Below are 16,484 nucleotides of genomic sequence, written 5' to 3' on the forward strand. Positions count from 1 at the left end.
GTCAGAAGCCCAATGTCAGTCCTAGCTCTGCAGGCAGCTCCTTGTGTGACCCTGACTAGTCTCCTTGGGCTCCTAAGTTTCTTCCACTGTACATCAGCCCTAACATTCTCTTTGAAGCTGGCTTCAAATCCAAGCCCTGAAATTGATTCTCTGTGTTACACTGGGCACATTCTTTAACCCTCTTAGCCCTCAGTTTCTTCATCTGTGAAATGGAGAGAATAACGTTGCTTCACTATTGGCTGTGAGGATAAATGAGGTAATGCTTGTAACATGCTCATATTAGTCCGCAGTTAACAGCTGCTCTTCTGGTTGTTTTATTATTGCGGTTTAGCTGATAATCATTAGACTTGCTGATGTTTTTGAATATATGAGTTTCCTGGTGCTGCCATAACAAAGGAGTACAAACTGGGTGGCTTAAAGAAAGAAATGTATCGTTTCACAGTTGTGAAGGCTAGAAATCCAAAGGCAAGGTGTTGGTTTTGATTGAACCTGATGAGAGTTGATTCCTTCCGAGGGCTGTGAAGGAGAATCTGTTCCAGGCCCCTCTCCTTGCTTCTGGTGGCCTCAGACATCCCTTGTCTTGTCAATGGTACCCTCCCTGTGTCTCCACATCATCTTTTCTCTATGTGTGTCTGTCTCTGCATCCAAATTTCCCCTTTTTATAAGTCACCAGTCATATTGGATTAGAGCCCACCCTAATGACCTCATCTTAACTTGATTACCCTTATAAAGACGTAGTTGCAAATAAGGTCACATTATGAGGTACTGGAAGTTAGGGTTTCAATATACCTTTTTTTTAGGGGGGAGGGGTCCCAATTCAACCCATAACAGATTAATAGCTGTTCTCTCTAGAAAATACTTTGCTGAAAAAGTGAGTTTGTATTTCTCAATGAAAAAGAAAAAAACTCCACAGCACTTGACAGTGAGTCTTCCCGACACCACGACACCTGACATTCACAGCAGTTCATTTAACTGGATCAGATGAGTGGAATTTGTTTTGACAAAGATCTGCTTCTTTCCACAAAGCAAGTCCCAGGACCTTTGCCCCGAGTGGTATTTCCCACATGTGCTTTTGGAATTGCAAATCTATCATTTTTAGTTCATGACATTTTTGCAGAACCCCCAGGATGGAAATAACACACCAGATCTCAGGCAGTTGGCGCGTTCTTTCTCCATTTTTTATAGCACTCTGCAAAGCTCTCATGCTGTTTACATGTGGTTTATATTCCTCCTGTGGTACAAAATGCATATAATAAAAACAGATTTAGAATATTAATTTGACATGGTTCAGGCCAGCATGGCCTAATACAAATTTATTTACTGGGGATGGTGAAAAATCTGAAAGGATGAAGTGAGAATCAGTTCTCAGTAAATATTTCTTGCTGATTTTTTACCTCACTGTTTCTCAAAGCGTAGTCCTCTGGATTCCTTATGACGTTTGCGGAAGTTGCAGATTTCCAGGTCCCATCCCAGCTCTGCAGGTTGAGAGTCTTTGGGGAAGGGGTGCTGGGATTTGCATTTCTAATGAGCCCCTCATGCCCTGAGTGGCTCTGGCCCACCCTGCGTTTGAGAACCACTAGTGTCTGGAATCCTCCAGTAGATATCCCTTGTGTTTTCGGAGTCAAATGAGTTCCAGAGCTGGAGTCTGTCCAGGACTGAGGGCGAGGAGAGCCAGGCAGACAGGTGTAGGGCAGGGGGTCCAGGGATACCCTGTGGGCACGGCGAGGGCAAGCGTGTCCAGTCCGCTGTGGGGAGGCGTCGGCTGAGCTTGGTGAAAGGACAATGTGGGTTTCGGGTGTGACAGGGAGGCCTGGAAAGGTTGAGGGAACGAGTATGTACTTGACAGCAGGTGGGTTGAGCTGGGGAGTGGATTTCTGGCAGCCCTGATGAAGAGATCTGAACATCCATCTTAGTCCGAGGGTCTGGCAGTGGGGAGAGTTGAAGTGAGTTAAGGTGTCTGGGAGGGGTCTGGCCTCCACCCGGGGGGCTGCTCAGTGAGAAGCTGGGCCTCAGAGCCACTTGGGGAACCGTGTGAAAACTCAGATTTCTGAGCTTGAACCAATCCCTCTGCATGCATTCTAGAATCCGTTTTCTAAACTCCCCGGGGGATCCAGTGTGACAGGCCCTTGGAACAGCATTTGGGAAGCACGACAGCCATGGAAAGAACTGACTTTGGGGATCAGTGGACCTGGTTGAGTCCTGGTTCTGTGACCTTGATCTAACCCCACCTGAGGCACAGTTTCTTTATCTGTAAGATAAGGATGCAAACACATTTTCCTTCTTTTTCTGATTGTTGTAGGAATTAGGGATAAGGGATGTGACACATTTAACACAGTTTCTGGTACCCAGGAGACATTGTTAAATGGTGACTCCAGACCTTGTGAGAACTGGGATTCTAGGGATGTAATTAGGACAGGGTCTGTTGGGCATGGAAATCAACAGATGGACCCACTGATTGGAATTGGGATATAAGGTAGGGTCTTGGCTCTGACAATACTGGGTCTTGGTTTCCAGAACTGGAGCTAGAAAAAAAAGAGCAAAATAACATCAATGCTTAAATAGTGTTTACCAAGCAGGTCAGGCACTGTTCTAAGTGCTTTATGCACAGCCTTATGGGTTAAGTACTATTGTTATCTCCATCTTACAGATGAGAAAATTGAGGCTTAGAAAAATATGTGCATGATCACATGGCCATTATGTGGCAGAATCAAATTTCAGGCACAAGCTCTCTGGCTCTGGGTCTTTAGCAACTATTCTTGCCTATTTAAGACAAGTACAAGGTCAGAGTGGCCCTGGAACCACAATGCTGAGTTTCAAAAGTAAGCTGAGCCCTGGGAAAAATGGGGTTGGATATCTCTTTGCCATACATTTCTAGATGTAAAATTGAACAGCCACTTCATGCCAAAGTTAGAAAAGCTGGCCTCCTCATAACAGAAGCTGAGCTGTAATAAACCTGCCCTGTTGCCAAAAACTTGATCTATTCTAACAGAAAACCCATAACACAAAATAGTCTTGTATTGAAAATCTCTTGCTCGCTTTATATTTCATTCTTGTATAAGACTTGACCCCTTTCATGGGTTAATCAATGCTTCCAAGGGCCTCTCTGACCACTGCTCTTTTTCACTGGTTTAAGGCTCATTCATTTGGTATGAATCTGATGTCTAACCAAGATTTCCTCCACATTACACATGAAGCACTGGCACTAACAAATATATTTGTTTAATTTTGAGAGTATTTTGTCAGGATTTCCACATTTCATAACATTCTTCTCTTTCCTTTCTCTGTACTCCAGGGTATAACCTTCAGTAGCAGAACAAACCAGGCCAGTCAGCAAGTTGCCAAGTCCTGCAGGCTCCTTGTCAAGGAGAACAGCTGGACCCATTTCTAATCAACGTCTCCAACACAATACCTTTGGATTGCTGCAGGAGACCAGACCAGACTTTGAAACTTTCCAAAGACTTCCAATAGACATTGAATGCAAATGGATACTTAGGTTGTCTTTGAGACCAAGGGGAAGATTACAGGTGTCACATTCACCCAAGAAGTCTGCATTTAAACCTCTGTACATAGAATGGATGATGGTTATTGAAACAGCCCAAACCTCTTTCACAGTGCAAGGGATATAGCTCGAGAGGCAAGCAGGCAGTCCCAGAACCAAGGAATGGATGACTACAAATATCATGACAACTATGAGGGCTATGCCCAGAGTGATGGCTATTATCGTGGTAATGAGTCCAATCCAGAAGAAGATGCACAGAGTGACGTTACAGAAGGCCATGATGAGGAGGATGAGATCTATGAGGGCGAGTACCAGGGCATCCCTCACCCAGATGACACCAAGGCCAAGCAGACCAAGATGGCGCCCTCCAGGGTGGATGGTCTTCGGGGCCAGGCAGACCTGATGGCTGAGAGGATGGAAGAGGAAGAGCAGCTGGCCCACCAGTACGAGACCATCATTGATGAGTGTGGCCACGGACGCTTCCAGTGGATCCTCTTTTTTGTTTTGGGTTTGGCCCTGATGGCTGATGGGGTGGAAGTGTTTGTGGTGAGTTTTGCCCTGCCCAGTGCAGAGAAGGACATGTGTCTGTCTAGTTCCAAGAAAGGAATGCTTGGTAAGTAGACATTTTCAAAGATCATTCTCTTTGTGGCATTAAAATCTGAAGGGGAAAGAGCAGTAAAATTTGTATAGCACCTGTCACTGTTAGGTCTCTTAAATCTATCATAGTGTCCTCGCAACACTATCGTTTTACATCCATTTTGTCATTAAGGTATTTTTATCTCAGAGAAATGAATAGGCACAGATTTCCAAAGCTAGTAAGTATTGGAGCTTGGGTGCCTACCCAGATCTGTCTGAGTCCCAAGCTCTTAGTTCTTCTTTCCAAGTCTTTTTTTTAAAAAATTGAAGTATAGTTGATGTACAATATTGTATGTTACGGGTATACAACATAGTGATTCACAATTTTTAAAGGTTATGTTCTTTTTTCCAAGTCTTGTTGCCTCCTTGAGAGTCTGATTTCTCTCTTTTTCGTGTTAAACCATCTTCCATATCCAAATGACAAATTCATTTTGTGTGTGGCAAGCCAGAGGTCTCTTCCACTCAGTCCTTCTCTCTATGTCTTTCCAGAACCTGATAGCATCCGCTCCTGGTTTCTCTTGTATATAAGTGTCAGTGGGCTGAATGCCCGTGTGCCTTGGCAATGAATACTGGGCTGAGCCACCCACAGAGCCCCTTCAGGCTGTTGGGGATCACGCTGTGAAGCACAGATGGATTCCATGGGATGGAGGACCAGCTTTGCAAATCATTGATGAGACTAGCACCACCAGAGCCAAACATCAGATATCAGGGCTTGCGGCACAGAGGATTCTGTGAAGTTAGAGAGAGGATGTGCATAAACAGTGTGGCATAGAAAAGATTCATCAAAATATAGACAAAATAGTCTTGGTCATTAAATGTCCTGCAAAACATATTCATTCTCTAAATTCAGAGTCCATGCAATTGATTGTTTAGCAAATATACAGTTACAGAGAACTTACTGTGAGTCAGGTTCTTACTCAAGACAGAGACGTAGTTATGACCCACAAGAACTCAAAATCCATCTAGCAACTTAGTTCCTTCACTCAAAAGATATTTCTTACTTGTGTACCATGTTTTAGTCTTTGTGCTCAGGCCCTGGGGAGAAAATATTGAACAAGGTAGATGTAGTCGTTGACTCTCAAAGAACTTACATAAAGTAGGACAAACAGGCATTAACGAACATAGAGAATTATTTGATTATGGTAGAGATACCTGCTATGAAACACTTTGCGCCATTCTGGTCCCAATGCCTGCTTTAGAGCAGGGATTGACAAACATTTTCTCTAAAGCTCCAGATGGCCTCTGTCACCACTACTCAACTCTGCCTCTAGCACAAAAGCAGCCATAGACAATTTGTAAACTAATGGGCACAACTGTGTTCCAATAAAACTTTATTTACAAGAAAAGGCAGTAGGCTGAATTTAGCTTATGGGCTATAGTTTGTTGGCCCCTGATTTAGAGCCACAATAAATAAGATTGGGATATAAAATAAAGAAAACATCTGCATAAAGAATTGTCCCTGGAGGCTCTTAAAAATGGTTTTACAGACTCACAGATATAGAGAACAGACTTGTGGTTGCCAAGGAAGGGGAGTAGGGGAGGGAAGCAATGGGAGTTTGGGATTAGCAGAGGCAAACTATTATATATAGGATGGATAAACAACAAGATCCTACTGTATAGCACAGGGAACAATATTCAATATCCTGTGACAAACCGTAATGGAAAAGAATATGAAAAGAATATATGTATAACTGAGTCACTTTGCTGTACAGAAGAAATTAACACAACACTGCAAATCAACTATACTTCAATAAAATTTTAAAAGAAAGAAAAAAGAAAAATACGGGCCAATATCCCTAATGAATATAAACGCCCCCCAAAAAAATCAGCCTTAAAGAAGTAAATTCTGACACATGCTAAAACATGGATGAAACTTGAATTATGATAAGTGAAATATACTACTCACAAACACACACACACACACAAATGGTTTTATCCATTCCTGCTTAATTAAAGGGACATTTAAAATGATGAGAACTCTGTCAGATATGGCCATCAGGAAACCAGAAGAGACCAAGTATATGCAAACAAAAGAGATGACTCAACAAGCAAGACGTCACCCAGAGTTTTTAAACACCAACAAAATTTTATTTTTTAAAAATTATTTTTATTATTTTTTTATCAACAAAATTCTGCTGTGTTTCTCTAAGTTTCAATAGATTTTTTAAAAAGGGCAAAACCCAAAACAAAACATACCCCAACCTCCTGATCAAACCAAACCATCCCCAGTTGATCTAAGACCATTATTTTGTTTTGTGATATTCTCAACTGAAACCTTGGATCCCTATTAGTCCAAATTGGTATGTCAGTAACGCTTTCACACCCTCTTGTTCTCTCTGCCACCCTGGTGCCCAGCAACCTCATTAACAGCACGGTTACAGCTCCTGCTGGCTCCCAGGGCAAATGCTAGGAGTTGAGGGAACATAGTCCCAATCTGGAGAGCCCACGTTTGTGCAATTTTACTTTCAGTGTTTATCATGAAGATGCTATGACTCAGCCCAAGAGGGGCAGGCAGACCCCTGAGCAGAGATGGACTCCCGATGCACTTGTGGGGCCCCCTTTATGGATCCAGGGAGGTGGGTGATTGGAGGGTCTCGTGAAGCCGGCTTTTCCATGTGCTGTCTCATGTCAGCTTCACAGTCACCATGGTGCTTATAGGATTTTTATCCCGTTTGTACACATCAGGAAACAGGCTCAGAGAGCTGTATTTAATGTCACATAGTAATTGCTGGAGCTGGGATCTCAACCCAGATCTTTCTGATTTCAGGGTCTGTGTTCATTCTGCTATACCATACCGCCTTTCTTTCACACATGGTCTTTAGGAAGGAGGTCATGCCATGGGGCAGACTTCTTTCCAGTCATCAAGCGTCCCATAGATTACTTGAGCACCATGGATTGCTTCCAACAGAGACATAGCATGAGGTGGGGAATAGTGGTGTGGACACTGGTGTCTGGCCACTAGGGTTTGGCAACTGGCTATATCATTTATCTTCCAGTGACCTTGGGCAAGTCATCACTTCTTTAATTATCAGTTTTCCAGTATATGGAATAGGGTAATGATACATCTGTTGTGAAGATTCAATGAGATAAAGCTGGTAAAGCAATCAGCGCTCCATGCCCCTAAACTACTGTTTGTTCTTGTTACTTTGTATTATGACAGTCTCCCTTCAGCATTTACAGTGAATTATAGTTGCAGTGAGACAACGGAGCAGCCTGGACCCTGCAGCCAGGTGGCCTGGGTATGAGCCCTTGCTCTGCCAATTCTTAGGAGGGTGACTTTAGGAATTACTTAGCTTCTCTGTGCCTTGGTTTCCTTCTCTGCAAAATGGAGATACTAATGGTATCTTACCTCATAGGGTTTTTGAGGACTAAATGGATTTAATGCATTTAACTTGCCTGAAAAAATGCCTGCCCATAATAGGTGCTCATTTTAGTTATTATTGTTGAGGTTGTTATTATTACTAAGTTGATTGCTTGATAATGATGACTCACCCAAATTCAGGACTAGATTTTCTCAGGTGACATTGCATATTTCTTTAACCCAAAGTTATTTATAATAGGCTTTTAAGGTCAAGCTTCCCTACCTTGGCTGGTGAAAAGGCCTTTTCTGTTTAAGTGCTAACCCAGTTCTTTCTTTCCCCTTCCTAGCTGTTTTTTTTTTTTAAGCCAATATTTTTTTGAGCAGTTTTAGGTTCACAGACAAATTGAGAGGAAGGTACAGAGATTTTCTTTATGCCCCTTCCCCACACACATCATCTCCTCCTATTATCAACATCCTCTAGCAGATGTACATTGTTACAGTTGATGAACCTACATTGACACATCATAATCACCCGAAGTCCATAGTTTATTTTTACTTTAGGGTTCAATCTTGGTGTTACACATTCAATGGGCCAGACAAATGTGTAATGACATATATCCATCATTACAGTATCATACAGAGAATTTTCACTGCCCTAAAATTCTTTGTGCTCTGCCTATTCATCTCTCCCCCCTTCCCCAACCCCTGGAAACAACTGATTTTTTTTTTTTACTGTCTCCATAAGGTTTTGTCTTTTCCAGAATTTCATATAATTGGACTCATATAGTATGTAGCCTTTTCAAATTGCCTTCTTTTGCTTAGTTATATGCATTTAAGTTTCCTCCATGTCTTTTCATGGATTAATAGCTCATGTCTTTTTAGTGTTGAATAATATTCCATTGTCTGGATGTACCACAGATTATTTGTCCAGTCACCTACTGAAGGACATCTTGGTTGCTTCCAAGTTTTGACAATTATGAATAAAACTGCTAATAAATGTCCACGTGTAGGTTTTTGTATGGACATAGTTTTCAATTCCTTTGGGAAAGTATCAAGGAGTGTGATTGCTGGATTGCATGGTAAGAAAAGGTTTGGTTTTGTAAGAAACTGCCAAAGTCTCCTAAAGTGGCTGCACCATTTTGCATTCCCACCAGCAGTGTATGAGAGCTCCTGTTGCTCCACATCCTCGCCAGTATTTGGTGTCTTCAGCGTTCTGGATTTGGTCATTCTGATAGGTGTGAAGTGATATCCCGTTGTTTTAATTTGCATTACTCTGATGACATATGATGTGGAACATCTTTCCATATACTTATTTGCCATCTGTGTACCTTCTTTGGTAAAGTGTTTATTAAGGTCTTTGACCCATTTTTAAATAAGGTTTTTTGTTTTCTTATTGTTGAGTTTTAAGAGTTCTTTGTAGGTTTTGCATAACAGTCCTTTATCGGATGTGTCTTTTGCAAATATTTTCTACCAGTCTGTGACCTGTCTTCTCATTCTCTTAACTCTCTTTTATTTTAAAAAGAAACTGGGGGAGTTCCTTGGTGGTCTAGTGGTTAGGACTCGGTGCTTTCACTGCCATGGCCTGGGTTCAATCCCTTGTGGGGGAACTGAGATCCCTCAAGACCTGCAGCTCAGAAAAAAAAAAAAAAAACGAAAAAAACAAAAGGAAACTGAAAGTGATATGCCTCTGGACTTGACTCCTAGTTGATGTTCCAGGGAAAGAATTCAGAAGGAGAACTCTTCCTACCCCCAAATTCGGGCCTCAAATTATAGACTATTGTGTTAATTTCTTCCTGGAAATGGATGAACCATTCAGAAAATAAAAGAAGCATCCCCAGGCCAGGTAACAAAAATATCTGGGTGCCGCTGTGCCACTTTGCTGAGGTTTTAGGAAGATGAAAGTTTGCTTCCTTGAAGGGTTGTGTTTTAGTGAGTCACTTGTCTAGAACTGTCTCAGTTGGGGAAGAGAAAGTCCTGTGAAAATGTTGTTAGCATTGAAGGGTCAGCCCTGCTTCTTATAAAGTGGTTGGTCCCCTTTAAGACAAGAAGAATGCATTCATTTGTTAATTAGACTCTTTATTCTTATTTTTAAAAGAATTGCTGGACATTTCCTCATGCCTGTATTCCCTCTATGGCAATGCAAGACAGGCAGGTCCCAGCACTCAGTGTGTTTTATTCTAATGGTGAAAATAGAGTTCATACAAGAAATATAAAATACCAAACAGCACTATGCAATTATGCAATGCAATATTCAGTATTATCCCTTTTATTCAAATATGAAGAAAACAGAGACAGTGTAAGGGATGGAACTTGAGGTTGGCAGGTTGTAGAGTTAAGTGGCTTGTTTTTGTACCTGCTCTGCTGTTTAGTGGTTGTGTGACCTTGTGCTGATCTGAATTCTTTCTCTCAAAGTCTTCCATGATTTTAGGTGGTTGATGAATGAATCTATCAATATATTTCTTTTTAATCCCCTTCAGGTATCAATATTATTTATGTATTTTCTAGTTATATGTAGAAAAAAATCATTTAAAATGACTTAAAGATAGGAAGTTTCGGACTGTCTGGCATGACATTTGCTTTTTCAAATGACATCAAATTGTTGGCATCTCTAAACATTGTTTCCTTATAGCTAGGATACCACTTAGTATTGATGACACATGGAACAAACCAACAGCATCCTTCTCTGCCTGCATTTGGTAAATTGCCACCAAAGTTTTCTTGTAATTGTAAAAATACCCCTTAGGCTGCAACTGTGGGTGATTCCTACCTTCATGCTGATCAAAAGAAAGAGAGCCTCATTTTTAGGTAAGAGTTCCACTTTTGCCTTCAGAATTTTGATTTCCTGGAAGGGTCTAGTTGCTCGGTGGGTATTTTATTGGCTATTAGTTTTTCTTGCTATCTGCAGTGGGAAGGCTCAGGGAGTCCTACGCTTCAGATAGTGATTTAGAAAGTAACAGGGGACCCCTGGGGCTTGGTGTCATTATGAGCTAAGGGAGGACATGGAGCAATGTCAGATGGAGTGGATTCATTAGAATAAATTGCGTGTTGAATTTCCATAGCAGCTCGGAGATGGATGTATTACTCTGCTGTCATGAAAGATTATCCTTTAATTGTTTTATATGCAAGTTCGAAGTGAACATCAGGGCAGAGCACTTGATTTATGAGCCACTTTTTCTTTAGCCCTGAATTCAGAGTGTCAGTTCCTGAAAGGAGGCGCCACCTGTACCCCAGAGCCTGGCACAAAATACATGCTCAATAAATACTTACTTAGCATCATGGAAACAAATACTCATGATGGTGAAATCCACCACTAGGAATTTTCATATAATCTTTTTGTGTTTGATTATATCAGTTGTCCTTATTTATATTTTTTAGATCATGGGATTCTTTGGAATAGAATGAAAGCCAAGGCCTCCCTTAATAGAGTCTACACTGATTGCCATATTTAGGAGTGTGGACTTGATTCCACAGGCAATGCAAGAGCTATTAAATGGAGAGCTATTAAATGGCTTTGAGGAAGGGAGTGACAAGGTGGTTTAGGATGATGACTTTACTCCCATGATTTTGGTACTGGGAGTGGTTCTAGAGGAACAGAATCTTAAGGATGAGTTTACTGAATTGGTCCTGGAGCTTCTGGAATCAGCTCTCTAATCTGGTTAGATTTAAAGACACTATTGATTCTATTTCCCCTAGTAAAGAGAGCACTTCCTGTTCACAGCATGATGTGGCAATAGGGATACACAAAATATCATCATTGGATACTCCTATTCAAATACGTACAAGAGGCAAGGATCTAGGTGAGCATTTTTGTCAAACTAACTGCTGTCAAAGTAATGAGTATGAGATTGGCTGGTTGCTCCTAATGTCATTAGGAGCACGAATTCCCAGCACAAGCACTGCATAAATGACCCAAAATCTTCTATGTCTGCCCTGAAGGACACCTTTATCTCCTGAGATTGCTGACAACCAAACCCAGAATCTCATCCTCTGAGTGTCTGAATTACAGTGCAGGTTGAATTCCCAGCCTCACAGCATGTCTACTGTTAAAGTAAAGGCATTGATAGGGAAGAAATAGGATCCTGGAAGTTGGCATGGGGATGTGTGGGAAGACCCTGATGCAGCTGGGGACATTGAACTCCTAAATTTTGATCAGTCTTCTTTGCCAATTGAAGCAGCCCCTCCACTCGTCTTAAGGAGATTAACCCTGCGTTGATGAGGAAGCTGTAATGGCCTCCCCTTGAGGCACCTGCCTTGCAAGACATTGTTGATTCTCCTCAGGACCCCCACCCCTCTTTTCTTCTGGACTTATAACTAAACTCAAGTCCCTGCAGGTCCCTAAAAGTGAGGGTCAAAATGTGACCCATGAGGAGTTCTGCTACACTGCAAAAGAACTACTTGGTTTTTCTAATTTACACAGAAGTTCAGGGAATATGTGTGAGAATGGATATTAGGGGTGTGGGGTAATGGTGGAAGGAACATAAATTTGGATTGGGCCACATTAATTGATATGGACCTGATAAACAGAGATTTCTGCATTTAATGTTGAAGCTCAGGCAGTTAGAAAGGGCTCTACCAGTTTGGTTGGTTGGTTGGCTAAAACATGGACCAAAAGTTGGCCCATGGTAAATGAACTTGAATGCCAGATCTGCCTTGGTTTAATGTAGAGGAAGAGTTTCAAAGTCTTAGGGAGATTGGAATGTTAGAGTGAATTTGTCATTTAAAACCTACTCACCCACCTTGGGAGGGTCCACAGGACACACCTTTCACCATGACTATGAGAAATAAATTTGTGAGGGGACCCCCAGCATCCTTGAAGAGCTCTGTGATCACTCTTAAATGTAAGCCAGACCTCGCAGTGGGGACTTCAGTCACTGAAGTGAGAAACCTAAATGCAGAGTAACTGGACCCTGGGTGGCAGGGGCCAAGTGACAGTACTTAACCAGCAAAGTCAAGGTGGGAGTGATTACTGTAACGGACAGCAGAGTCAAAGCAGTACCTGATTCTAAGAGACTGCAGAATTCCCAGAAGTGAAATACATAGGAAGCCTACTAAATTTTTATTTGATCTGTATGAGCAGAAAAATTCCAGGTCAAGTGAACAAAAGTCTAACCTGTCTCATAAAAACAGTCACTGCCCCTCAATTGATTCCCGGATTTGAGCCAGTTTATAGACCCAAAATCCATGAGTGAAGGGAAGGCTGGGCCCCCTTGAGGAAGGATCCCAGGCTGCTGTCAAAAATTTATACTGGTTCATCTTTCTTCCAGTCTTCCCCAAGGGACCTTTGGCTTTTTACCAGCGTGACTGCGCATTGGGGAAAAGGAAATAATCAGACCTTTTGAGGATTACCAGACACTGGATCTGGGCTGGCACTAATTCCAGGAGATTTAAAACATCACTGTGTTCTATCAGTCAGATTAGGGACTAATGGAGGTCGGGTGATCAATGGAGTTTTGGCTCAGGCCCATCTCACAGAGGGCCCGGTAGGTCCCCAAATCCACCCTGTGGTTATTTCCCCAGTTCTGGAGTGCTTAACTGGAGTAGACATATTTAGCAACTGGCAAAATCCCCACATTGATGAAGAATGGATTGTCAGGGAGAGAGACTAAGGTGGGAGATCTGACAGAAGTTTACTGGAGTAGTCCAAGGGAGAAATATGCAATTCCTGGACTAGTACATAGAGGAAACAGTAGAAGCTGTTGGAGTGTTTTGAAAAATTGAGATTTTTTTATATAAAGCTTCAAAATATTTCTGCTATAAGCACCATTTTTTTCTTATTTGATATATGCAAGAAAGAAAACCGATGACTTATGCAAAGAAGACAACCCTTCCTAACTTCAAGAGATTGACATTTTTACACAGCTGGTTATGTTTACTGTAATAAGATCAGTGAATTCATAGTCAGAGGGTTGACTATGACAAAGCTGATGAGTAAATTCAATTTTCTGTAACAAACATAAAGGAAGAAAAACAATTTGCTATACAACCAACCAACCCACCACCAACTAACCAACCAACCAAAAAACCAGCATCGTAATTTCAAGATTAAAAGTTATTTCACAATTAACCATCGGGGTTAAGAAAAATCTTGCAAGGAGACCTTCTTGAAACAAAACCCTCAGTTTTATGATGTGGGCTACATGTTAAGTACGGATTTAGCTTTGAGTGAGGCACTTTTCCCACTTGTCTACAGCTGTTTTGTTTTTTTGTGCCTTTCAACTTAGTCCTACATCAAAGGATAGAGCCTACCTCAGTCTGAAAGCGTTTGTGTCAAAAACTAACTATTAACCACTTGTTCAAACTTATGAATCCTGGATTTCTACTCTGATTTTCATCAAGATTGAATCTAAGCTATTTGGAGCTCTATGTGTGTAGGTTTTAGTTATACATGGAGTAAATAGCATTGTCTGGAAAAAGAGGGGGAGGAGGAGGAGGGGGAGGGGGAGGGGGAGGGGAGAGGAAAGGGAGAAGGGGAGGGGGAGGGGAGGGGAGTAGGAGTACTTAGCTCTCAGAGCTGTTGGGAGAATTGAATGAGATCACCCTTCTAACTGTCCAGCTCAGGGTCTGCACACAGTATGTCCTCAGTTAATACTCATTCTGCTCTCCATCTGATCCATCTGTTGGATCTTCTGATCCAACAACCTGATGATGTTCAGCTTCTAACTTGTTTGAACTTTCATTGTAGCAAAGATGTCTCAGTACATTCTGTCTACACTGCTTGCAGAATGTCTTTGGCCATGAGACCTTCAAAGACTTGAAGGTTTTGTGTTTTTTTTTTTTTTTTTTCTCCACAGTTGTATGCACACTCCTTGAGACCTAAATAAAAGATGTTTGGTAACTAATGATTTATTAATTTGGGGAATAAAAATGTGCTAGTTACTTATTTATATGGATCCCCCTATATTTGTCCCCACCATGGAAATCTTTAGAGTGAATTAGAAAAAGCTCATAGGGCTGTTAATCCACATATTTGAAAATATAATCTTCAGACCATGGAAAATACAGCAGGAATGAATGGGAGAAATCCTTAAGTAAACTGTTATATTTACTGGGAATGGAGGGGAAGTTGCAGGGTTGGGCATGTCTCCAGATATTGCAAAATATCCCCTGGAGGGACAAGATCACCTCCAGTTGAGAACCACTGCTCCAGGTGAGGGATTCTCCCCTCTATCTGCCCATCTGAGTCACCTGAGGAGCTGTTAAAAAAAAACAGGCCCTGGGACTTCCCTGATGGTCCAGTGGTTAAGACTCCATGCTCCCAATGCAGGGGACCCAGGTTCGATCCCTGGTCAGGGAACTAGAGCCCGAATGCTGCAACTAAAGATCCCGCATGCTGCAGTGAAGATCCTGCACGAGGCAACGAAGATCCCACGTGCCTCAACTAAGACCCAGCTCAGCCAAATAAATAAATATTACTTAAAAAACAAAACAAAGCAAAAACAGGCCTTGCTGTAGAATAATGCTGTCAGAGACTCTATGAGTGGGGTATGGCATAGGCATTTTTTCACAGCTGTCTGGTGATTCTGTTGTGCAGCCAGGCTAGAAAACTAGGTAGTTTACACAGAGACTCAGGCTCATTAGGAGCTACTGAGTTTTCAGGGTTTTTTTTATTGTGCTACCTAGGAATTCTCCCCAGATGGCTTCCTCTTGAGTTTGTGGTGATGGATGGTATATTTGCATACACCTTGACCAGTGTAAAGAAAAGGGGTTGTACCCAAGATTTTTGTACCCAAAAATCTTGTTTACATTTGCAAACAAGATTATCAATGGATTTTGATATCCAAGAGATTATCAGTGATTTTCATAGATACTCACATTTGATCTTTAAATGAAACTGTGAGGTGGTCAGAGTGGTAATCCCAAGTTTACAGGATGAAAGAAGTGCTGCTCGAAGACCTTAAATGATGCATATGGTTCCTAAGGTAGTTTTCTTGTCCTGCATTGTCACTCACTGCCACTCGTGTTCACTGTGGGTTACTTTACAGTAATGAGGTTGGAAGGTTTATTTTCTCATGTACGGATTTCTTCATAAAAAGCAAAGAACTAATGCTTAAGGGTCCGTTATTTCCCAGGACTGGTACAACCTCTGTTACCTTTCTTTTAAATTAAAAGCAAATTATAATAATTATATTACTACCACCACCAAAAATTACAGTTTGATAAACTCTTTTATACTAAGCATTTTATATATGACATTTCTGATCCTTATAACAACCTGCAAGAGAAGCATTATTTTCAGTTTTACAGATGAAAAATCTTAGTCTCTAAGAGGTTAATGTAACTTGTCAAAACTAGTTAGTGATGGCTCTAGGAGTTGAAACCAGTTATGTCTGCCTGCAAAGTCTACTGCTTCTCCTTTACCTTGCCGTCCCATCTATGGAAGATGTCTCTAGGTGCCCGTTACATACGTAACCTTGAGCAACCTTTACGCAAAATGCGTGACTCTAATAAGATACAGTTGCCAAGTAGGCACTGGGCCTCCATCAGAGTGCTAGAGTCAGTTACAGCTTATCTCTGTAGGTGAGAGCATGATGTAGCCCACGTTCCAGACAGCTGGACCAGAAAGCCCAGGTGCCGATTTCACCAGGGACTTGCAGTGACCTGACGCATAGATTGTGAGCCCAGAATAGGCTGTCATATTGCTGAAGGGCAACACTGCCATCCGCCTGTGAAAAGGGTCCCAAGGAATGCTCCATCGCCTTTTTAGACCAGAGCAGCAGAGGCACAAAGGACTTCCCCACCCTCCTTCTGCCAGGGACCACATCAGACAATGGAACACTCTTGTCCAATGTGGAGTTCATGACTATACAGCTATCATGGCCCTTTGCAGGCCAGCAGGTGTAAAATCTCTCTGTATTTATAACTCTTATGCAGCACAAGCCCAGATGAGTTGGTTTTTTCTTTGGAAAGGATTGATTTCGTCTCCAGAGAAGTCTCAGATATTAGCAGGGAAGGGAGGAGGGGAGGGAGAGTCAGATAGATGGTCTTGGAAACGTAATAGCCTTTGACATGCCCCCTGGGGTCCACTGAACAGACTGAATGTGAACATCC

General features: G+C 41.8%; 1 protein-coding gene and 1 non-coding gene across 6 annotated transcripts in view; both read left to right on the forward strand.

Moving 5' to 3' along the window:
* The window catches only part of SV2B (synaptic vesicle glycoprotein 2B), a 233,196-nt gene that overhangs the window by 151,499 nt on the left and 65,213 nt on the right, over window positions 1-16,484 (forward strand). For all 5 annotated transcript variants that reach the window (XM_036844350.1, XM_036844349.1, XM_036844353.1 and 2 more), the window contains one exon: window positions 3,293-4,112. In XM_036844350.1, the coding sequence (XP_036700245.1) occupies window positions 3,662-4,112 (451 nt within the window). In that variant the 5' untranslated portion in view covers window positions 3,293-3,661. The remainder of the gene's footprint in view (window positions 1-3,292; window positions 4,113-16,484) is intronic.
* TRNAW-CCA lies at window positions 14,658-14,730 on the forward strand. The gene has a single exon. It is a non-coding gene; the product is annotated as a tRNA-Trp (tRNA).

Source organism: Balaenoptera musculus, chromosome 2, assembly GCF_009873245.2.
Source record: "Balaenoptera musculus isolate JJ_BM4_2016_0621 chromosome 2, mBalMus1.pri.v3, whole genome shotgun sequence".
Taxonomy (NCBI): Eukaryota; Metazoa; Chordata; class Mammalia; order Artiodactyla; family Balaenopteridae; genus Balaenoptera; species Balaenoptera musculus.